General features: G+C 42.3%; 1 protein-coding gene across 2 annotated transcripts in view; it reads left to right on the forward strand.

Annotated features, from left to right (window-relative positions):
• Positions 1–23944, forward strand: part of cntnap2a (contactin associated protein 2a) — a 320679-nt gene that overhangs the window by 246402 nt on the left and 50333 nt on the right. For both annotated transcript variants that reach the window (XM_035143135.2, XM_035143136.2), the window contains exons 16-17: positions 17463–17619; positions 19745–19872. In XM_035143135.2, coding sequence (XP_034999026.1) covers positions 17463–17619; positions 19745–19872 — 285 coding nt within the window. The remainder of the gene's footprint in view (positions 1–17462; positions 17620–19744; positions 19873–23944) is intronic.

Here is a 23944-nt window from a genome sequence, read left to right on the forward strand (position 1 = left end):
AGTAGCAAAACATCACTCAAAAAACTTGCGTGGGGCACACGCTTGATAAAACTTTGTGCGTAAGGTAGTGTGCTACAGTTTCATAAGAAAACCCTGAAGATGAGGTGAGAGGAAGAGAGACGAAAGAGGTTTGAAACAAGTCAAGGAAGTTAATTGGAAACATACATGGGTGTGCACGTTTCTAGCTGAGCTGTCAGACACTAATAGGTGCGTACTGCAGTCTTGACAGCCCTAACTAAGTCTAACTTCCATGAGGGATGATAAACTGACTGTTTTTTCCATTCTTGTTTTTTCCCTCCCTTCAGGAGAGAACTTTAATTGTGAAGGATTGTTTATATTTCTGCGTCTGTGTTTACATTAACATGTGCTCTTTCACACTCACTTCTACTTATATCTGTGTCAGTACTTCCACGCTTACACGTGTCATTTATGTAAATATAGACTGATACTAAGTGACTTGAATGTTTGCTCTGTCAGTCCTTACAATGTTTGATTGACAGCTGTTTATGGACTTATGGTTGATGCGTGTGACTAGAGACGATCCCCCCTTCCAGCCGTTAACACACACACGCACACACACAGAGACACACACACACACACACAGAAATAGTTTTACCTTGACATTCTGAGCGTGAACTTGAGTGGAAGTTTGAGTTAGACGTGGGCAAATGATTTGTCTGTCCTTTTAGCCGTCCATGCTTAAAGAGGCGATTTACTGCAGCGATAATGGGAGGAGGGGTTGAAGGATCCTGGGATAATAATAATAATCATGATGATGTAGAATTAATGTTTGCAACCCACTGTTTCCTTGTTACATGTGTTTACATTAATCAGCGCACTTGCATGGTCAGGCCCGGGACCACATGTGAGGTACATGTTAAGGTGATGCGTTCATGCGTTATGCATGTAGTGTGTGCACGTGTGGGAGCTGGCATGTGTGTGAGCGTCGTCCCTCGGGGGAAGGTCAGGGACATTAGTAAGATCAGTAAAGCAGTCTTGTTCATTTTATTAACTGTCTTCCTGATTACATCTTGCCCTGGGGTACGCTGCCTCCATTAGCCAGGTCAAAGCACGATTGCACCAGAATAGATTAGTGCTCCATTTTCCTCACTTAGAAACCACTGCGGACGAGTTAAACCTTGGATGTAAATACTACACAACGTAACTTCATTGTGGATTTTGGAAAAGAAAGCACGTGGGAGTCAAAGGATTAGCCACAACCGCTTGTTCCCATCTGTGAAATTAGCAGCCTTCCTGCAGGAAAGTCTATAAAGGTTACTCAGCTGGTCAAGGGATCCGTTTCCTTGCTTTCAAAAAAGGTTTACGTTTGTTTGTTGGTTGGTTTGTAAGCAGGATTACCCCAAATCAACCAAACAGATGCGGTATGGGTCAGGGAAGAACCCATAAATTCTGGTCCAGATCAAGGATTGTTTTCCCCACTTTCTTTAACACTGCGGGGGCGTTTTACAATATTTTCACAGTTTTGCCAGCAAATGATTCATGGATCTTTAAGAAGAAGAGGGGGGAAAAAGGCATATTTAGGTAACGGATATCTCTCTATAAGTGCGTGTAATTTTGTGCAGCTTGATTGAATTTAAGGAGACTACCGGGCCTTCGTTGAGGAATGCGCTCTACTGAGTGCCATTAGGTTTTACATTGGTTACACAGTAGGTAACGACAGAAAAGCAAATATGATTTTCTTTCCAAGAATGATATATTAACGTAGTGAGGTACGCCTGCAGCCCATTCTCAAACCCGGAATCTGCCCTACATGACTTTTTGTTAAAAAAAAACAAATCCCCCACCGGCAAATGTTTCTATCGACTAAAATGTTAAACTTTGGATTGATAGGTACTGTCAGGCCGCTACATGCCGCGTGCCAATGGGGATTTCCCAGCTTGAAATTGCGATGGACGGATACATGTGACATTTCTAAACTCAATTTTCAATTACGGACGACCCCCTTCCAGCTGCCTACAGTGAGCGCTGATAACTGTCTGACAGCTCCAACAAATGATGAAGGCCTGTCCTGAAATGATTGAAGCGTATTCATCATTTGCTCTCCTTTGCTGCGAGACAGGCCCTGCGCACCTCAACTCAATCATCTCTGTCCTCATTAACTGGCACAACATCTCCCACACACACACATACACACACACAGACACACACACACTCAAAGCACTTAATGCACCACATACCTGCTACTTTCCGATTATTTAAAAATTGATTCAACCTCATAACGGGTACAAAAATGCTTTTAGACGCTAATGAGGCTCATATCTTGGAGACAACGTAGGCTCTATTTATACTTTCACTACCCATCACCATACAGAACATTAATACTGTGCATTACGACTTCCCACATATACAAAAATAACCGTAACGAGCAGCTCCCGCGTTTTAGAACTACAGAGATTTTCACGCAAACAACTCAAAAACAGACTCGATAGACGTAATTAATGTGTTATTTTGTTTCGAGGGCTCTTTTTTATTTATGATCACTCCTCAAAAGGGAACAATTTCCTGAACAAATGAAACCGACTGCCTCTGGCACTAATTGCTCTGCAACGGTGTCCATAACCTTCAAAGCTCCAATGTAGATTAGTTTTTCTTATTTCTCATCACACACCTTGAAAAGTTTCCAGCCCTCATTAGAAGACTCGATTTAGAACCACAAAAACCTCACTAACAGGTACAAGCATAACTTGATCATAGTATTCACTGTAATATCTAATATGCAATATAATAGAATAGGCTCAGGGAAGGTTTATAATGTGTATTTTTTTTTGTTGAAACTGTATAAAAGAGGTCTTGATTCAACTGTATGATCCATTTGGAGGGTTTCATTGGTGTCCCTACTATTTTGTCCACCACATTTAAATCTATGACGGTAGGCTCAACAACAGGCGCATCTCTTTGGCCCTGGTGTTTACATCCCTCCCGAGATATCCAATCACAAGTGGGCAGCATTAAGTCCGTCTGTTCAGACCTGGCATTAAAATCTGACCTGAATGTGTCTTCGCCAGACCACTTCTGATCGGATCTCATTTTCCTGCTCTTTATGCAAATAAGAGCAGGAAAAACAAATTATTTAGTTTTAAGTCTGAGTTTAAAGATGTGTTTGATGCTGGTATTTGTATCGATCCAAGTGAGAGAAAGCGGAGTCAGGAGGGGCTGAGATAATCAATGAGCTGCAGATCTACGATAAGGAATGATTTGACCCATTTGAAAAAATAATAATGTAGAAATCACATTGTGGTGATTAATGTTGATATTGTGGCTACAAACAAATCAATGTATGGACACTGAGAGGTGTGAAAATAGGGTTTGATCCATTGTGAAACTGTAGTGGGTCAGAGGATGTCAGCTGTGGGTGGTTGTTAATATGTGGTCCAGGACGAATCTGTATTCACAGAGGAAAGTCCGAGTCCGAGGCCACATCTCCAATTGTGGTCTGAGTGATCAGATCTCAGCAGCCATCTTGGTGCGTTGAGACCTGGACTTCATGCTGTCCACAGAGGGATGGGATCAGGACGGGTCAGAACAGGGTCTTTGTGTAATGCAACACAGTTCAACAGCACCACAAATCATTGCCTTCAACGGGATCGTACAGTTGAATCAGCACGTCTTTAAAACTGTTTCAACTAAAGCTAAATATTAAAACCTTCATGAATGGGTGATATCTGCAGTCAGCATGACACAGAATATATGAGAATTACGGTTGGGTTCAGTACAAATCTCAGGGACGGAATCTGTGTTGTGATTCTGTCCGGTACTGTACCTGAGTGGCACCGGATTTCATTATCCATCCCTAAAGAAAATACAGCATAACTCAGTAAAAAAAATACTAGGTAGGTAATACTATAGATAAAAAAATATATCTTTTCATTCCACATATTCAGACACCATTAAATCATGTAACCTTCCTTCTTCCGGCCCCTAACTCACTCTTCATCATATCCCATTAGCATCCTGTGTGTCCCCGTGCAAACTCCAACAGAAGTTTTCACTGGCACATCCCGAAGACGATCCACACATCTCTGAGACACCCACACTCACACACCCACACACACTGGGCATCACCGGCTGTCAAACCAAACCAAAGCACTCGCGCCGGCCTCCGCCAACACAGCAACCAAACAGAGGAGATTGGACAGAGAGCGGAAAAGTTTTCTAATTATGGAACACGCCGCATCATTAAGACGCTGTAATGAGCTTCCAGCAGCCAGGTGCAGCCTCACCTGTCAGCCACGTCCTCATTACTAATATGGTCGTCATGTTCCCCTGGACATCTCGGACAGGTTATTAGGGAATGATGGGCAGGTGAGCAACACTTAGTTTATCGCTTAAGAATATACCGCTGCACTTCTGAACATTTGCAATTTGTTGCAAAACGCCACTGGCTTTTTTCATCTCACTTCGACATGAACTATAATAAAAAAAAAAAAAGCCACAGAAAGTATAATGCTTTATACACTATAATTGATTTTAGAGCTTCAGTCTTTTCTGTGAAGCCTTTTTTTTGGGGTTTATTTCATGTACATGGTGCAATTATTACATTATTGGGAACGAGATTCATCGCATTTCACTGCCACGATAATAAGAGTGTAGCACTTGATTAAACGTAAACAGTGGCAGATGGTTATAAAGGTCTCGTTCGGTTGGTTTCTCGCTAAATGTGATACATTTTCTCCGTGGAATTAGTGGGGGCGATGACACCTTCCGATGCAAACATCTGTAACTTTATAACACATTAAACAGGCAGTACAATGTTGTGCTGCGTCTCCTGTGTGCATAGCCGACGGGACATTTACACATCTGAAGTGTGTGTAAGGGTTAAATGTGGCATTAAAATACGAAGGGAATATCTTTAAAGCAAGAGGCTGCGAATGTCTGGACCTAATCATCACGCCGTATTAAACATGATCATCATGCGGCGTTAAATCTCACTCCTTCCATTCACTTTGCCCGCTAATGCACTAATAAATATTTATACCTGTTTGCACATGTCTGGTATTAATGTGAACCCTGTATCTTCAGGCATCAACTGTTGCAGCAGTGGTGTCAGTTCTTCGTCGCTCATTTTCAAATTTATTCAACAGGGCTCGAAATCACATCACTTTGATAACGGGGTGACAACACATGCAGTGACATGAGAGGATGTTGCTTTGTGAGTTTATAAATACAACTCATCACCCGCATCAGGCTTTTCCCTTACAGTAAGAAGAGGTAGGGTAAGAAAAGCCCAAAACTACTAGTCTGTGAATATGAATGTTAATGCTCAGGAGGAAAAGATAAAGGGAAATGTATGTAAGGCAACTTTGTACAAGTATTGCAAATCACTGCTGGTTTACTAGCTACCCTACATAAAGGTATAATACAATTTTTATAACCATGTTTATAACTACGTCATTCACTTACATCTGTCTTTTTATCCATATATTATTTTTAAAATAAATAATAATAAATTTAAAAAATCAGTTGGCAGTAGAGAACCTGTACAGCTTGTTTCGGGAAACAAAAGTCTTACTTAGGCTGTATGGCAGCCATGATCCAGTTGTAAACACACATATGCAACATTTGGTTGGTAAGGATTTCTGGTCACCTCGCTCTCTTTGGCTATTGCCGGTTTCTGCTCACTCGCCCAATCGCTGTTCTTTTCATACGACACCACTGGATCGGAGTTTGACGAATTGAAATAGGTAAGACTCTGATCCAGTTGTGACATTAAAATTACATCGGTAAACACTACACACTACAAGATTATTTGGACGGATAATCAGTTAATTCTGATAATTTAGCCTTCGATTGGCAACGTCCCAGCGATTGTCGGGGCGGATGAATCATGAAATCGGACAGGTTTTTCTCCAGTCTGTAGCCAACATTGTATTTTATTTTTTTTGCTGCTCTGAATAACATTTAAAAAAAATTATTTAAAATTATATCTTGAGGCAAAAACAATCATTGAAAGAGAATGAAACACTTTCTTCTGTGAGATTCTGTGAGTGTTTTTTGATTTGTGTATCTGCTATAGGATATTTCTGAAAAAAAAGATACAACCATGTTCTGACCAGTGTTGCATATCTGACATGAGCACACTCCATGTCAGGCCATGTCAACGTAGAATAGGAGTGGGAGACAAAGGACCAGACATACAAATGTAGACTGACAGAGGCTAGAAGTTTCTGCCTCTTGTTGTCCCTCCCAGAGAAAGACAATAAGGAGTGGGGGGGGGGAAATAAAGTGACAGAAAGTGAACTTGAAAAAGAAGAAAAGCAGGAAAAGTAAGAGGAGGGAGGTGGAGAGTGAGAGAAAAGATAGAGAGAAGGCAGCCGCAGCGCTCAACCCTTACAGAAATCAATAACTCAAGCTAAGATGGAGACAGCGGGGCAGCGGGGGAAAGGAGGGAAGAGGGAACGGAGCAATGGTGAGACGGGGGAGACCAAAGGGGGGTGAGAGAAAGCAGCTAGAGAGAGCGCACAAAGCTGAAAACAGAGATTGAGTGTGTAAGAAAGGTAGAATAAGATAGAGAAGGTTGCCGGGTCTTTGTGTGCTCATGGCGAAGCCCGGTGGGTTAGTGTCTGGCCCGTTGAGGTCAACCTCTTCACCTGCGGATCGACTGCAAACAAAGAGCAGGGTAGGAACGAAGCGGAGGAGAATAATGTAGCAGACTGGATGAGAGAGGAGTGTCAGGGGTTATTCTTTGTTCCCCCTTGAAAGACACCGTGTACCTCAGAAATGTCGGCACTGTCGAAAGCCGCCCAGCCTTTTTTTTTTTCTCCCACAAAGCTCTCAGCATCTTAGACTGTAATAAATGCTCGCAAGAAGTTCTCAAGGCTGACGCAACTATGAAACCGTCCTGAGAATATTGCGCGCGGCGAGCAACCAACTGAACTACACTGAACTTGAGACTTTCAAGGCCCGTTCATTTTGATATTTTAGTCTCGGTGATTCTCCTCTTGGTCACACATCACCAAGGTTGGGCCACAAGCAAGGCTGAATCTTCATACCGCCAAGTGTTTAAATCAGTATTGACCGAGGAGTAAAGCGAAACAGAGAGCGACACAATCCCACTCGACCTTGATGACTGTTGACAAAAAAAAACATCTTTCTTTCACAGTCGTCTTCCATCGTTTTATTTCATTTTACCCGGGATCTGACTTGAATGGTGAATAACTGGAGTAGCAGTTGTGTGGGTAGCAGCACAGCTGGACCATAAAAGAGAGAAGAAGGAGTCAGAATTGAAGAAGAAAAAAAATAACGTCTTTAAGGATAAAAGCCTGAAATCCATCATGTTTCTGACAACAAAGTGGTGCAATGATGAACATAGCACCAAGTTGTCAGCAGGATGAACATTCCCTTCATGAGTCATACAAAGCCCAAATCCAGCAAGAGCTTCTTTGACAATTGACAGACACAAGAGAGACTTGTTTCTGTTGTTTGGTGTCAAAGCAACATGAAAGGAATTTCAGACTTTTGTCACGGGTGTGTGGGTGCCTGCTCATACCATTTTGAGTGGGTGGGCGCACACTCGCAGGTGCACTCAGTTTACAGCTCGCACACACCTCAGTGCTCCGCAGGATGTCTGGAATATTTGTAATTAGGTCTTTGTAAATGAGGATTAGTTGATTACGAATTCATGTAATGACACAAACCATATCCACAGAGCATTCGCACCAAATGCAAACTCGTCAACATTGTATCTGAAAACGCAATGTGGCTTCCAGGATTTACGAGCATGACAGTGCTATAAAATGCCATTTCATCTTTGTGCCTCTCGTAATCCTAATCCTCCAGAGTTTGGTTTCTCCGAGCCACTAACACCACAGCTGAGTGTCGAACATCTTGTTGTGTCCCTTGACGACAATTTACAGAAATCGTTATTATTCCTCTTACAGAATATTAATGCTCAAAGCGGTGTGTGTGTGTGTGTGTGTGTGTGTGTGTGTGTGTGTGTGTGTGTGTGTGTGTGTGTGTGTGTGTGTGTGTGTGTGTGTGTGTGTGTGTGTGTGTGTGTGTGTGTGTGTGTGTGTGTGTGTGTGTGCGTGCGTGCGTGCGTGCGTGCGTGTGCGTGTACCATGTTCTCTTTTGGCAAAGGGTGATAAACTCAAATCTGAGCCTAAACCCTGTGGACGACTTCACACAGTCTTTGCTTTTCTTCACCCCATTTGTTTGGATTTATTTGTTTGTTTGTTTTGTCGGAAACATTCAGAAGAAAGTCTGTTCAGAGAATTTTTTTGAAAGAACGAAGGGCTACATTTCTTAACGACATCTGATTCACTGAGTGGTTCCTGGAGCTTTACACCCATAGAGCGTATATAAATATGGACGACGTGACTGCTCCACAAAAGTGAAGCCAAAGTGTTTCAATCGACACCTGGTGGCTGCAGTATAGGTCATAATCCCTGCCTCATCCATGTTAGCAGAGGGGACATGGAGCAAACAAAAAAATACAAGTCAAATAAATTCTCTCACGTGTGGCTTCTGTCATTTTAGATCATACTTGTCACACAGATTTATGTTAAAGTGTTAATTCTTCCAGTAAGTTGGGTTTTGGTTATTTGATGCTTTAAAAACGGAGTGAAACATCATGATTGACAGCTGAGGCTGACTCCTAATTGATACACGTCATCTGTCTTTATATCCAGTCTATAGTTGTGCCTGGCCTGAACTCTGTCTGCATTAAACCCCTCTACAAATGTCTGTGTGTCCCTAAATGTATTTAATAATGCTATAGTCACTATAAATGGATGTTGTACTACAAGATCAGATATTTTGGTGAAAAACAATCTGCTTTACAATTCCTTTTCCTACAAAATGTATTTGGGGTTGCATTAGCTGTATAGAGAGCAGGGTCATCTCTGCATATCCTTGAAATAAATATGGAATGGTTTATAGTTTAAGGGGTTGAATAGAAAAATCATGACTTCTTTGCTGAGGTTTAATAATTATAAGTCACACTCTGTACATTCTCCCCCCCCCCCCACCAGAAACAGTGTCTAATTAATGGCGTGAAGTCAAAGTTGCTTGGTGACAGTTTAGTACAGCGTGAATCTTCACACTTTAGCTGTGAATTTTCTCATGACTCCTACAGTTCTCTTGTCATATTTAAATATAACAATATGTCAGGAAGGGACTGTTAAGAAGTTGCACTTGTTTTCTCGCCCATAATCCCTCCCCCCCCCAAAAAAGAAAACACCACCACCGAGGCTACGTCTCTCCTTTTCCGTTTGACATGTCCTAATCTTATGTGTCCACCCTTTTTTGTCCTCTCTCTTTCTGTTTGTTCCGTTGTAAGTTTCTTCGCTTCTCCAACTGCCTGTTTTCTCAACTCTTTTCTCCGTTCCATCAGCCGCTCCCTCTTTGCCCTCGCCTCAGTGGAGTTGTTTATGTCCCCGTTCATCCCCCTCTATCATTATGAGTGTTGTTCACTGTATCCCCATCCATATGATGAGCCTGACGGATATGCAGGGAGATGGATGGTGCGGGTAAAACCGAGCAGAGGGAAACGAAATGTGTTTTCGGCAGAAGTCATTTTCCTCATGACACAGCTGTCCATCGGCCTTGACCTGAGGCGACACGACTCTAAATCTGACTCATAGACAGAAACACACACACTGATTGAGATTGCCCCACGCGGTAATGATGATTATGGTTGTTTATGGGCTTCAGAATACTGTTTTGTCAGTTGCAACGGCTGCCAGATGTGTTGTGTTTTTTCCGTGTGCGCACATTCTACTTAGTTTGTGTTTGTGTGCACGTGCATGCCTTCTTTAGACTCAGGAAAGGAGGAGTTATTACTGTAGAGTCAGGTTATTGTGTCCTTTATCAAGCAGACATGCCAATTAGGGACACAACCATTGATATCAATTTTCCCATCCTCCCCCTCTCTCCCCTTTGCCGAGGTGTTTTTCATTTAATGGCCGGATACACCCGGTGATGACCTGTAAAGAGTTGTAGATGACTGCAGAGGTATGCAAAGTGAATTTACTAGAGCGTAACAGTGTGATGAGGAGCGGGGCGGGGGAAGAGGGCTCCTTCCTCAGAAGTTGGCCCACGGAGGTGGATCCCGTTACGGACGCTCTCAGGTAGAAACTGTTGAAATAACTCATTATCCTTCCCCCGGTACCGGCGTGGCGGGTTCTGATGTAGACGACGGAGATGTCTCGTCTGACGCTGCTTGCACTGCAGGCAACAGTAAACTCATTTCTAGACTGTTCCTCTTTAGCCTGCTCCCTCCTCCATCATTAAAATGCACGGTTTATAGACCTTGTTTCTTCTTTTTTTTACCACAGTGGACACAACAAAAAAAGGAAGTTGGTTTCCTGTTTATTTTACTGGTTTTTAGATAGAATAAGACTTTTGATGGTACAGATAGCAGCAGGCTCCAACATTTTGGATAATGAAGTCCAAAAAATATGTAACATAGGTCAAGTCGTTTTTAGACATTTTAATTGTCACAAATTATATCTTTAGAGTTGCTCTGTGGAGTTTTGTGGAAAAAAAGGTATGATCGCCAATCATCACCAAACCACATCACATGTATGTTTAAATCGTGAATTAATTTAGCCGCCGTGATCCTGTAGTGCAAAATGAATATCCCCAAACAACCCAAATTTACTCAAACAAGGGTAAAAATTTACAAGGATCAGATTCATTGTAGCCCCTTCACAGATCAAACCATAAATTCAAGACAGGGAGGGTGGGATGTGTTTCACTTACAACTTCAGATCGGGATCAGAGCAAGGGGAGGATGCAATTAGCATGGATTAAAGGGCAGATCATAGAGGGACTAATGGGAACATAAAGAGATTAGATGCCAGGAAAGAGTCGTAGAGACATGCGATCAAGAACAGATATGAGGCATGAAGCGAGAGGGAAAGGCCACTGAGACTTTCTGATAAGAGCATGCAAGGAAAAGGTGTGCAAGGTAGATACGAGAGGGGGGGGCGCAGCAGGAGATGCAGGAGCATAAAGAGAAAGTAGAAAGACTTGAAGAGAGATAGCGTGAAAGAGGCCTCTGAGACCAGGCGATATGAAAGAGCAAGGAAAAGGTGGGAAGCAAGAAGAGAGGCCTAAATATTTGAGGGCCACAGAGACAGGGCAAATGGTGTTAAAGCCTGGAGGTAAGAGGGGTTCTCAAAGTAAATTGATGGATAGGTGGTCGGGGAGAAGAGAAAGATCAAGACAATAGGAAGAGACAGGGGAGCCAGACAAATGTCTCGGAGACAGATTAAAAGGAGCAGAGAGGAGAAGACACAGACACACATGCACTCATAGAGATAAACAAAAGCGCTGAGACAAAGAGAGACGCACACAAATACTGTCTTTCTCTTTTTCTTATATCCACACACACACACACACACAGCATTATCTGCAGCTGAGAGAGATCCCGGGGCATGGCTAATATGCCTCTCCACAGTCTCCACACAAAAACAGAGATGTTAAGAGGATAGGAGGCTAACAAAGACCAAGCGGGTGCAGAGAGGACACATCAGGCTCTCCGCACCACGAACAGAAATGCAAACAAACGACAACAAAGAGCCAAAGCCAACGGCAAACTGACACAGACAAATTGATCCACGACTTTGTTTAAAAACTCTCCCAGACTGAAAACATATTTTAGCCCGAGTGCACTGGGAGATACTTTTGTCTTCTCTCCCTTCAGAGTGAGGGAGAGTGAGAGCAGGGGTTTAAGTGTAAATATATGGTGCGTGCGATTTATTGTCTCCTGATGGGTGCATGTGTTTCAGCAGAGACGAGGGGTTTATTTTTTGCTTTTTGAAATATGGTACCTGATGTTGTTAGAGGAGAGAGATTCACTTTCACGCTCACACTTCGAGATGAGTGTTGAGAGCTGTTATTTGCACATGCTTGCACTATGTGTGTTTGCACCGATTGTGCACCCTGGATTTGTCTAAGGTGTAGAAAACTCTGGAAAATGTGCAAACTATAAGGTGATGCCTGAGACAGGTTCATGAAAAAGCCACATCATGAAGGCCATTTTGGCATTTCAGCCCCATCTGACTGCCTTTCTTAAAAGCCATCATCTCCCAGACAAGGGATATGAGCGACTGAGCATGTCTAGTGCCATTTTGGATCCACTGACCTTTCAGTTGACGCTCCGATCGGCAGGGGTCTGATCCCTTGATATGAACAAAATGTGCCCTATGTACTTCTGGTGTGTTGTGTTGGGTGTGAGTACTGTTCACCAATTATATGGATTTTATTTACGCAGCTACAAACACATCTGTGATTGGAAAATCTTCAATAAATTTGAATCAACCAACAAAGTTATTTTTCTCTCTGGCGAAAATGTATTAAATGCGGCAATGAAGACATGGTCTAATCTCCTGCTGAATCAGTCATCCATTATGATTAAGTACGAGCAGTAACCATCAAATGAATCCTTAGTGATTCAAAAACATTCATAAAAAGCTAATTTATAGATGTTCACCAAATCTTCACCAGTGTCACCAGATACAGTATGAAAGACAAACTGGGTACAGTTAAAAGTTCTCCACTTGAACTTGATGGCCTTGCGAAAAAGCTGGCAGCCAGTATAGGTCACAAACCCTGTCTCCTCCGTGTTAATGGATGGGACATTGACCAAACAGAAAAAGTACAAATCCAAATAAATTATAATCGAAGACTGTTTTTGTCATTTTAGGTAGTTCTTATCATACTGATGTATGTTCAAGTGCTCATCTATCTGAGAAGATTCAAATATTTTAGTGAGCACCATGTCTTCCGTAGCATAGCTTCATCCACTGATCGCAAATTTGCAAGATGGCACGGTTCATATCTGGGATATTTTGGCTCCATTTCTGGATAATGGGAGGAAGTGGGGACTTATCAATCTTTATTCTCCTGCCGATCCGCAAGCTTCAAAGGAGTAGCGGTACAGATAATTGATGCATGGCTGGATTTTCCATTAACCAACCTCTGAAACGCAGTCAACAGGTCACAATACCTCATGGTGCATGTGGATGTGTGACATGAAGGTCTTTGGTATTAAGGTGTGGCCTCCAGGCACAGATGCTCTTCTCAGCTTTAGCATAATTTGAACAATATGGATTGCAGTTAACTCATTGGCCCACCTGTGAGTGAAAGGCTCTGGTCTCTACAACATTACTCTGAGGATCAGAGGTGCCATTTTGGTTCTAATAACCTGGCTGGTGTTAATGGTTTTTGACAGAAGGATGAAACTATCAGGTCTCATATCACTTTGAAGACAGCGATCACACTCTATCTCTCACACTCTTTCTTTTTTCATTGCTGTCCTTTATATTTGCTGTCAGTCTTTTTTTATCTCCCAGTCCCCTTTTACTGTCTCTCCTCTTCTCTTTGTGTGTTTTCCCTCCACTACCCTATCTGTCTGTGCTTGGGGTCTCTGTAGTCTCTGTACAAAATGCAGCAGACATGATGAAGATGAAGACATTAACCTCCCTGGATAAGAAGGGAGATAAATAGGTTTGTGTTTGTGTGTGTTGCTAACATAACAGATAGATAAAGTCATTACAATAAGTGGTGTTGTGTGGCTGTCCCCGAGGACAGAAGAGGAACATAGACCCAGGCCTTATCAATCCGTCATGCCTGTTCACTCCTCTCCTGTGAACATTTTGCATATTTGTTGGGGAATTTGGCTGACAGAGAAAGGCTGCAGTAAGGACGGATGTACTGTAAAGAGTAAGATTATAAAGATACAAGTACAGACAAGAAGTTAAAGCTTGGAGCAGAGTTTATCTTTTCATACTGTGAGGTTTTATGGGTAATTCTGGTTTATGTAGGTCTATCTTGGTCTCGTCTACTTAGTTTTGGTATTTTTTCTGTCGCCTCTTATAACATTATACGCATTAAAGTAATTACTTAGACCTATGAATAGGAGAACTGCAAAATAACAACAACAAAGTTCAGTGTTGTGGCTCCAGAAGCACCAAAGATCATGCATCCATCCATTTTCTGCTGCTTGTTCATAGTCGGTGGTAGCAAGTTAAAAAAGGCAGCAAATATCTTTCTTTCCCAAGCAATGTTTCCCCTCTCCTCCTGGAGGATTGCAATCCATTCCTAGGTCAGATGAGCTACATGATTTGTGTTCTGGGGTCTACCTCTTACCAGAAGACCCAGGGGCCCTCCAATGGAAGGCACCCAGGAGGCATCCTAATGATGCTCAAATCAAAACTACTGGCTCCTTTGAACGCAGAAGAGCTGCAGCTCTCTTTCAGGCTCCCAGTGGATGTCGGAGCTCCTTACCCTATCATTAGACTATGCCCAGACACCCTGCTAGGGAAATTTATTTCAGCCTCTGGTATCCACAACCTTATTCTTTCGGTTACTATCCTAAGCTCATGATCATAGGTGAGGATCGGAACATAAATCAACTTATAAATCCAAGGATTTGTCCTCCAGCTTAGCTTCCTCTTAACCACAACAGTCCAGTAAAATGCCCCCTTTACTTTGCTAATGCAGCTCCAATCCTGTCATCTCATGCTCCGTCCTACCCTGACTTGTAAACAATGCCCTTGAGATACCTATATTCCTTCACTTGGGCCAGAGACCCCCTCACATCCTGAAGGGAGCAATCCACCTTTTTTCGGCAACAAACCATGGCCTTAGAGGTGGAGGTGCTTGGGTGCCCGCTAGCTCGCCTGGTAGCGCAGTCTTGAGTCCTCAGGCAGTGGGCGCATGTTTGGTCCTGGCATGGCCCTTAGCTGCTCGTCTTCCCTCATTCTCTCTTCCCATTTCACACTAGCTGTCTAATGCCCTATCAATAACATAAAGTAAAAAAAGAGTTGGGGGGGGGCGACTGCCATCTAAACCGCTTCACACTTGGCTGCAAACTTTTCTAGTGCATGATGGAGGTCATGGTCTGATGAAGCCAAAAGAACCCCATCACTGGGACTTGAATTACTCATCTCAGAACAGTTACAGGATAACCTTAAAGTCACACAGAGATATGAATAATCAGGTTACATAGAAATAATAAAGCATTGTAAATGTAGTATATTTGTCATAATGTATTCTAATAAAGACATCAGACCCTCAGTGGCACCAGCAGACATCTCACCTGGGGCCCCTAAAATGTCCAGACAGACATGCAGTTGCGGCAACACGTCTGTCCCCCAGTGCAGATCCAAGGACAAGACATAAACCCGTCTCTCTCCGATTTCATTTAACAAGTCTTGTCTTCAGTTAATCCTCCCTGTTACAGTATTCTTCCCCATCAAGGACGCATAATCTCTCACACACTGTCCTTCTCAGACACACAAAGTTGCACTCACTCACACGCGCTCATCTTGGCAGTGCCCTCCCCATTTGAACTCTCGGCAAACATGATTCTATCTCTCCTCGTTTCATCTACTTCTCCATCCATTTGTTCTGCCGTTTGCTCATCTCCCCCTCCACCATCTTCCTCAGCTTCTCCACTTCTCAGTTGTTTGTTTTTGCAAAGCTTTGACTGAAGTGCACGGGAGACTTATACTGGCCTAATACGTAGCTCCCATTCCAGTGGTATACTCCTACACCACTTGTCCTTTCCCCATTTCTCCTCGCTTCTCTCTCTGTCTTATTTGATTACTCATCCTGACAAGCAGATTATGGGAAGGATAAAGTTGGACTTTTTTTACTTGTACATCGAAATAGTTTTACTCCACCTGCTCCCTACCTGTCTGGAAAAACTTAATAGAGTGACAGCAGGAACCGGCTGTGTTATTACATGGCAGGGTTAGTGAGAGGCCAAGCAGAAAATGAGTGAATAAAATGGGAGCTGCTGGGGCATTGGCTCACTGTTGCACACTGCATGTTTTTGTTTATTTGGTTGCGTACCCCTTTGGCTCAGACTCAATACAAGGTGACTCTTGTCTTTCCAATGTGACTCTCGTGATCGGCTGCACCACATCCTGTCCGACTGACTGAAGTGCCAAATTACATTTTTTTATTCTTTATAGACGATGGACTGTTATTTATTTTTAGTTTGTGTGTGTTAAGGTATGTTTTTCACCTATAGACTATGAAACGCTTTACATTTCCTTTATTCTACTGCATCTTTTCATTGCTTTATAGGATTGTCTGTTTGGAGATGTGTGGTGCAGTAATACTTCCACTGATTATGGAGTCGTGCTACAGCGAGTGGGGGCATAACTACGCCATGTGAATAACTGCCAAGTGGATGGCAAGTGACTTCAAAGTGGCCACAGATCAGCTTCAAGGACGATGACATGACTCTCACTAATTGGGTTGGGGGTAGAAATGGATGCCGTTTTGGTTGACTGGGGGGCTTAGCTAGGACGGGGCTGTGTTCGGGGACCCCACTGACCTAACTATGAAGGTCTTAGACTGAAGTTTGGTTCTTACTTGTATAGAATTGCAGCAACACAAATACACACACATGGACACACAAAGAGAGAGGATTGTAAAGTCTCTTAAGGAGACAATGTTAATCCTATTGACAATAGCTTGTCTGAACAGTGGCCTGAAGAGACATGAGGCTAATTCTCTTTATGAACACAATAAACCCACAGGACGCTGAGGCAAAACACACGCACAAAAGCACACACAATACACATCGTCACACAAAGACACATCTGTAGCTTCCTGCTGGACTTAAGCTCCAGTTCGGAAAAATCAAAAGTATAGTAATAAACTCCCCTCAAAGCAATTGTGCCGCATCCAAAGTCTACTTCAATCCCCTCCTGTAGAAATATGGGGCTCTGGAGATTTCATTGTCTTTGATGGAATTTGACAAAGTGATATTGACAATGCAGCTTATTCTCCCAGAATAAAGAGGGAAATGTAATATTGTCTCCCGCTCTCGTCCAGTTATTGTGATATATTGCCAACCACCAAAATATTTACACCCGTCCCTCAACCTCGTTACTGTCTCATGCCAGAATACTTCATCCAAGGCAAAGGAAAAAAACAAGATTACCTTTCTTATTGAAGAGCGGTCCCTTCAAACACGCGCCGACACACACACACACACACACACACTCACACTCACACACGTGCACACAAAGAGGTGTTTGTGTGTCGATATATGTGCCCAGCGATATGACGTTCTAGTGGCAAAGATGAATGTAAACGCAGAGCCGAAGCTGTTTTTGATGGAGCTCTGAAATCACAGGCCTGATCTGTGACTAAGTGTGCCTGCCACTCTCAAAGGTATTTACCATTCAGCTGTGTGCAACAAGTTGAGCACATGAATTCCACTCAGCTGCTAGTTGTCAATGTAAATCACATTATTGTGACAAAAGCCTCAAACAGTCAATGATTTAACAATTAATCACTTCTAATGGGAAGGAGTTCGGATTGTTAAGCGTCACAACTTCAGAGCCTACACAGAAGTTTGTTGGGGTTTTGTGAGCGATACATTTTTCAGCCAAAAGCCACGAATGACACGGTTTCCTGAGAGCAACTTACATTTTTTTTCTTTGTGTGTGTGTCTGTCTGTGTTTGCTCCCCAGACGGGACCCCCTACACGTGGTGGGTGGGCCGGGGCAGTGAGAAGCACTTCTACTGGGGAGGCTCGGGACCCGGAATCCAGAAATGTGCCTGTGGCATCGACAGAAACTGCACCGACCTCAAGTACGACTGCAACTGCGACGCCGACCTCGCACAGTGGTAAGTCGGTTTGTCATGTAAACATCCAGCAGGAGCACAAACAACTTGGAGTGTATTGATTAACGTCCTCACATTTTAAGTTTTACATTGATTGTGATTAATGTCTGCAGACAGAGCTGCCAGTAAAAGGTTGGACAGGGCTCTGACTCTAACTGTGGACCAATTACAATTGTTTGATCATTGCATATTTCTCATTTTATCAGAAACAAGTAGTTTTACATCTGTATTACACTTAATAGACTTATCTATCAACATAAGAATGCCTGCATACTTAGTTGTGATAAGTCCTGTCCTTACCATATATATAAAATCATGTTAAGGAACATGTACCAGACGTGTACACATCCCTAACATAAGCAAACGCACAAACCGTTTTGTACTTTTGATCCATAGAAATATACTTTTAACTGAGTTTTTTAACAGCTTATCATATATTATTTTCTGTCTATTTAAAACATAAAACAATATATATAATAGTATATATTTGTTGGTCTCCAGTTTCAGGATGATACCTGATTTTACAGGATGGTTGGCAGCCTAAGTTGCATCCAAGGTCAAGAGTTAGCATATATCATTACTGAACAAAGCATTATTTTGTGGGATTACATTAAAAAAACCTTTTCAAGACTCATACATCCACCGTGTAGCATTTGCAACCCAAATATAGATATCAGTTTAGATTAATGTTAGTAGCTCTGGACCAATTTTACAACTGTTTATTTATAGAAAGCTAAGTGCTCATGAGAATGAAATACGTTTGTTGCTTTTCCCTAATGCAGTACATGGTTGGTTCTACCCTGCAGGGTGATACCACTACTTTATTTCAATGTCTTCTACATGGATCATCTGGTGGTCAGGCAGACTGTTTTGCCTGAAACATGTAGCCTCAGCCTTGACCTTGCAGCCTGCATGTGGCCATAAAGAGCATACTGAAGTTGTCAGTAGGAGTTTGAGTAACTCCGGCAAAGTTAAAGTGTCAACCCGTGTAACTTTGCCAACAAAAGTTTTAGCAGTCTTAAAAAAAAAACTAGACTCGAAATGAGAAGCTGCTATAACCTACATACATACAGTCTGAATGTCTGAGTGTTAAATCTTTCATCTCAAATTTTCTCATTGTGAACTGGACCCATATCTGAGCTTTTCAAGGGAACTTCTATTTTACTCTCACAATATTAAATATATTAACCGTTGCCTTATCTTCAATAACTCCCAAGGTCAGTGTGCTTAATAAAGGCCTGTTATATTTTTAAGGACTTGTTTTGTCACAGAGATTTTAATTTGATTTTACATTCGTATATTAAAAAAAAAATCTCTGAATCCCTCCAGCAAAGTAGTGAAGTCAAGTTGTATTTATGTGGCCTAATAACACAAATCACAAATTTGCCTCAAGTAGTTTAACAATCTGTAAAATAAAACATCTTGACTGAAGAACTGCGGAATGATTGTATTGTTATATCAACTGAACCTCAAATGGCCACCGCTGCTAATTGCATATGTTAGCATTAATCTGCATAGTCAGAAACCCGTCTTGGCTGGGCGGTCTGATGAGACGTCTCACTTCAAGACGCTGAAGTGGTTGGATGATGAACGGCACCGACAGTGATGCGTTCACTTGAGAGCGATGTTTTGCCTCCAGAACCAACAGTTTGTGTTTCTCAGCTCTCTTAGCCCGCTGATGGATATTCTCATTAAACCAAACGCATTGTTGTCTAGTGGGTGTGTGCGTGTGTATAAATAGTAGATGTGAGTAATTACAGCGTGTTCGCAAGAAGGAGAGATTTCACTTGATTTCATGTTTCTCTCTGCTCTTCTCCAAAATTGATGATATTATAAATAAGTCGTTCTCCGTCTCTATTATTAATGTATGCATTAATGTCTAAGTCTTTGGCTGAGCAAGTTTTTGAAATAATACCACTATAACTCTATTTCCACTCACAATCATAATTTTGGCAGCACAGACACTGATGCTCACTCAGGTACATAAAATACACATGACCAAAATGTTCATTGAATTAATCAAATATTTTTTTGACATGGTATTATATCATCTGTGGACTAGTTAATAGCAACGGTTTTATTTAAAGTGTGTATTATTGTTTTGATATCATGTCTTTTTATCTCGCAGGAGAGAAGATTCCGGCCTCCTGGTTTATAAAGAACACCTGCCAGTCAGCCAGGTTGCCGTGGGTGACACCAACCGACCAGGATCTTTAGCCAAGCTGACTGTTGGACCGCTGCGTTGCCAGGGAGACAGTAAGTGGTGTCATTGATACACACAGTATGTACAGTACTATGGAGTTGTGGCTGCACATTTTAGCAGCTATATAATTTTGATTGATTGCTAAATGGAATGCAAATCAATGGAGTCCAGAAATGGAGTCCAGAGTGTCGTCTTCTTCTATGTTTAGTTTATTTGCGGGTGGCAACCGACATCAAGCTGCATTACCTCCATCTTCTGTGTCTTCTTCTTCTTCAACTTTGAGTCCAGAGTGTTTCTTCTTTCTCTTCTTCGTCTTTGTTTTTGGTTTATTGGCGGTTGGCAACCAATGTCAAGGTACATTACCGCCATCTACTGTATCTCTCATGACCCCTGACACCCGACAGCCCCTCCCTCCCCACTCCATCTGCACCCCCCCGAGTCCAGAGTGGGGACCAGATATACCAAGATGTGCTTTGATTCAAAGGAAGTAAAAAGGTCGGTAATGCAGCCGGGGGCTGAATCTGGCTGTGCTTTAGAGCTACCACTAAGATATTAAAAATAACTTCACACCTTACAGGGGGTCTGCGCAGGAAGATGAACACCGGTGTGAGCATTGTGGATTAGCTGCCAGTGTAAAAAAACAAGGACCTTTGAGTGATGCAGGAGGACTGCAGGTCACAATGGCCCTAATTGGAAATGTGTGCATTAATGATCTTCTCTGAGTCATCCCCCTGAGAGGACTGGTTTCATTTTCAAAGTAACTCTCAGCTTGTTGCAGAGGCGTGGCTGCATAACCTTTTGTGAAGGGCTCATCAGAGGTTGAATCAAGAGAACACCTCCAGTCTCTTTAATATAGGACTTATTAAAATGCCCCTGTTGACACTGTGTGTCGTGTTTGAACAGGCAGTGGGAGCAAAAGGAGACATTTTTTAAAATAGGATATGAAGTTCAATATCTATATAATACTGGTTAAATGTGCTTTTGGAATGCTGGTGAAAAGAATACATGACTGAATAGTTTGACTATATGTCGGAATTTATAGGGAGAATCAGATTGTTCTCAAAACTGAGGTCACTTGACTTGACAATGTATTCACAGATTAAGGTTGTGTTATCAATAAAAACTAAAAGTTGGTTTATGATGCCATTTCAAGCATGGTGGTGTTGTTTCTGAAATGCCAACACACTGCTAAAACAGGTGGTATTACATGGACAATGGAACACAAAGATCATAATAATCCTTCATCTTTTCTCCCAAGGTCATTTGTGGCCTTAAGGAGGTTTGACTCCTATGCAGGGGAGCAGCGTCAAAATGGACTGTCTCTAAAATTCAATTAAAACTGAATAAATTATCACCAGATACTGGGATCCAAAAGACTTGTCTGAAAGTCAGGGTTTGGGATAAAACCCCTGCACCCAACAAAAAGTTCTGTAGCCCCTTCCTCTCCCTAATCTCCCTCCACTCTGCTTGACTCAGCCTTTCTTAATGCATTCTCTGTATGGAGGGGAAATTACTCATAAAAACCCAGTAAATGTCGGCTGTCTCCATTACTATTGATGTATTCAGGGATGTAATAGAGGGAGACTGAAAAGATGTGTAATGCCAGCGAGCAAAGTGCCAGGCATCTTACAATGATAGCTGGATACATTTATACACTCACTCTAGAATTACTACCTGAACTGGCCATTTCCAGTGACAGCGGCATGGTATGCAATTCACTGCAGCTGCAGAGGGGGCAAATCACACGGTAGAAAAACTTAAGATAGAAACACATTTCAAAAACTTTCACTTCAGGCGAGAATATACACAAAATGATGAATGATACGGTGATTATCGCTCTCTTTGTTTAGGTGAGTCAGTCAGTCATGGATATCGAGTTGTTTTTTGGCACAGATTTCAAGTCCTATACAGTGAAAGCACGAGACGTTCCACTCTGCTGTAGAAGAGCCCCATCTTTGCTGGGGTTGCAGTGCAGCAATAGTATTTATCAATTGGTGTCATCAGCTTAAACACAAATTCCCCCGATGATTGTTTTTTGAGTTTTTCAGGTGTGTTAATATGGACAGGGCTTAAAACTGATGGGAAAGGGGAGCGTTGTCGTTTGAAAATGACATTTCAAAAGAAGGTGTTGTATTATGGATGTAGCCTTGGAGGAATATAGACAATGGATGGATGGATGGATGAAACTGGACAAGATTATTTCTGTCCATCGACGAGGTGTTGAGAAATCTTTGAGATTATTAAATTAGCAAGGAGCAAACAAAAACTGCCACTGCAGTGTTTACACAGTATTTAGGCTTGTTTATTTTGATTATATAGAAAGAAAGAAAGAAAGAAAGAAAGAAAGAAAGAAAGAAAGAAAGAAAAAGAGTCCTAATTATCTTCTCTGTCCTCGTCTGGCATTGTAAGCCGCAGTTTTTAGGATGTAATAAAAAGAAGCTCTTGACTTTGCTGTCGATGGTTTGGATGTGGCCTTGATTAAAAACTATCTCGAGAGAGAGAACAAGGGAAAACACTTCATGCTAAGAGCACAATTGTGCACATCGTTATTTCAGGATTGGCACTTGATTGTGCCAATCACTCAGAAAAACTCTTGACTGTCGATCTACTGTGGAAAATAACTACATGCGTATGTTTTTGTGCACAAATACACATGTGTGTGTGTAGGTGTGTACAGATATCTTTGTGACTGGAAAAGTAGTATAAACAATTAATACAGTCTATTTACCATATTACTTATTTGTACTTTGTGTTTTTACAAAAGTATTGTTATTGGTCATGTCTTACAAAATCTCAATGTGCACGGTCCTGCATTATGCTGCAATCATGAAAACAACTTCTTTGTAATCAGTCAGTAATTGTACCTCTGAGTGACTTCACATCGAAAGCATCAGTAGGTGGTCGTGTGTGTGTGTTTGTGCGTGTGTGTGTGTGTGTGTGTGTGTGTGTGTGTGTGTGTGTGTGTGTGTTCTCGGCACAACTTGCATCCATATGACCAAATAAAATTGTATCTGAACTCTATTCAGACACTTTCCATCTGAGCACTCATCCTCCATCCATTTATTCTGTTCCATCTAGTCCCTGTAGATTTGGTTGTTTTTGGTTGCAAACAACAGATATTAGATACTGCAGAAAAACACACACACACACACACACACACACACACACACACAGCGAGAGGCAGTTTAATCCTTGCTGCTTCCGTCACATTGACCTCGTTCTCTTTCCCCACAACTCCTGAGCTGGGTGTGCTCACTTTGTCCTGAGTCTACCTGCAGCAGGTCAGGCCTGCAGTGTGCTCAGGTCGGCATGGATTGACTTCATCGCGCTTCTAAGGCATCTGTTACACTTGGCTCAATGAAACGGTTCTCTTTCTGGATCAGGGCGCGCTTCCACACAAACTCATAAAAGTCAAATTGACGATGGAAACTTTATCTTAAGGATGTAGAACACCCCACAACACTGTGGCACAGCTCCACTTACAAGGGGCCCGTTCAGTAGCTGCAGGGCTGGATTAAAGGGTAGCATACGATTCACATCAAAATACCCAATGCTGACCTGTCAGGATATACCACCATCCTACTTCACAGCGCACGTCAATACTCCATGGCTGGCATGTGTTGTCCTGAAGGCTTTCTGCGAACCCAAGTCAAATCTGTTTAGGCCGACAGGAGCCTAGAAGCTTCTTTGTTCACTATTTAGCCTCAGGTCAGCTATGACTCTTTTCCATCGACTGTATATAAAGATGTATTACGCTTCTCCGCTTCCTCCCACTCTCCAGCAATGAAGCCAAAATATCCCTAATACGATCTGAGCCATCTTGCACATTCGGAGCCAAAGTCTGTGCAGGAGCGGTCGGGGATGGAGCTGTGGAAGCAAGGTTTCCACCTCAATCTGACTCTGACTTCCCACATGTATGACCATCCTCTCTTTTTATCTGCTCTCACTCCCAAGACAAAAACGTATGAACGCAGCACAGAGCAGGAGTAAAGTCAGTATCTGCTGCTGTGTGATGTAGCCAAGAGAGGTTTGGTGGAAAGTAATATCCTGTGGAGAGGAAAAGCAAACATGGATCTAATCTCAAGTGCAGGGCGGCATGATCATTACGATGATAACGCATCATAT

The sequence above is a fragment of the Hippoglossus stenolepis genome, chromosome 19, assembly GCF_022539355.2.
Source record: "Hippoglossus stenolepis isolate QCI-W04-F060 chromosome 19, HSTE1.2, whole genome shotgun sequence".
NCBI lineage: Eukaryota > Metazoa > Chordata > Actinopteri > Pleuronectiformes > Pleuronectidae > Hippoglossus > Hippoglossus stenolepis.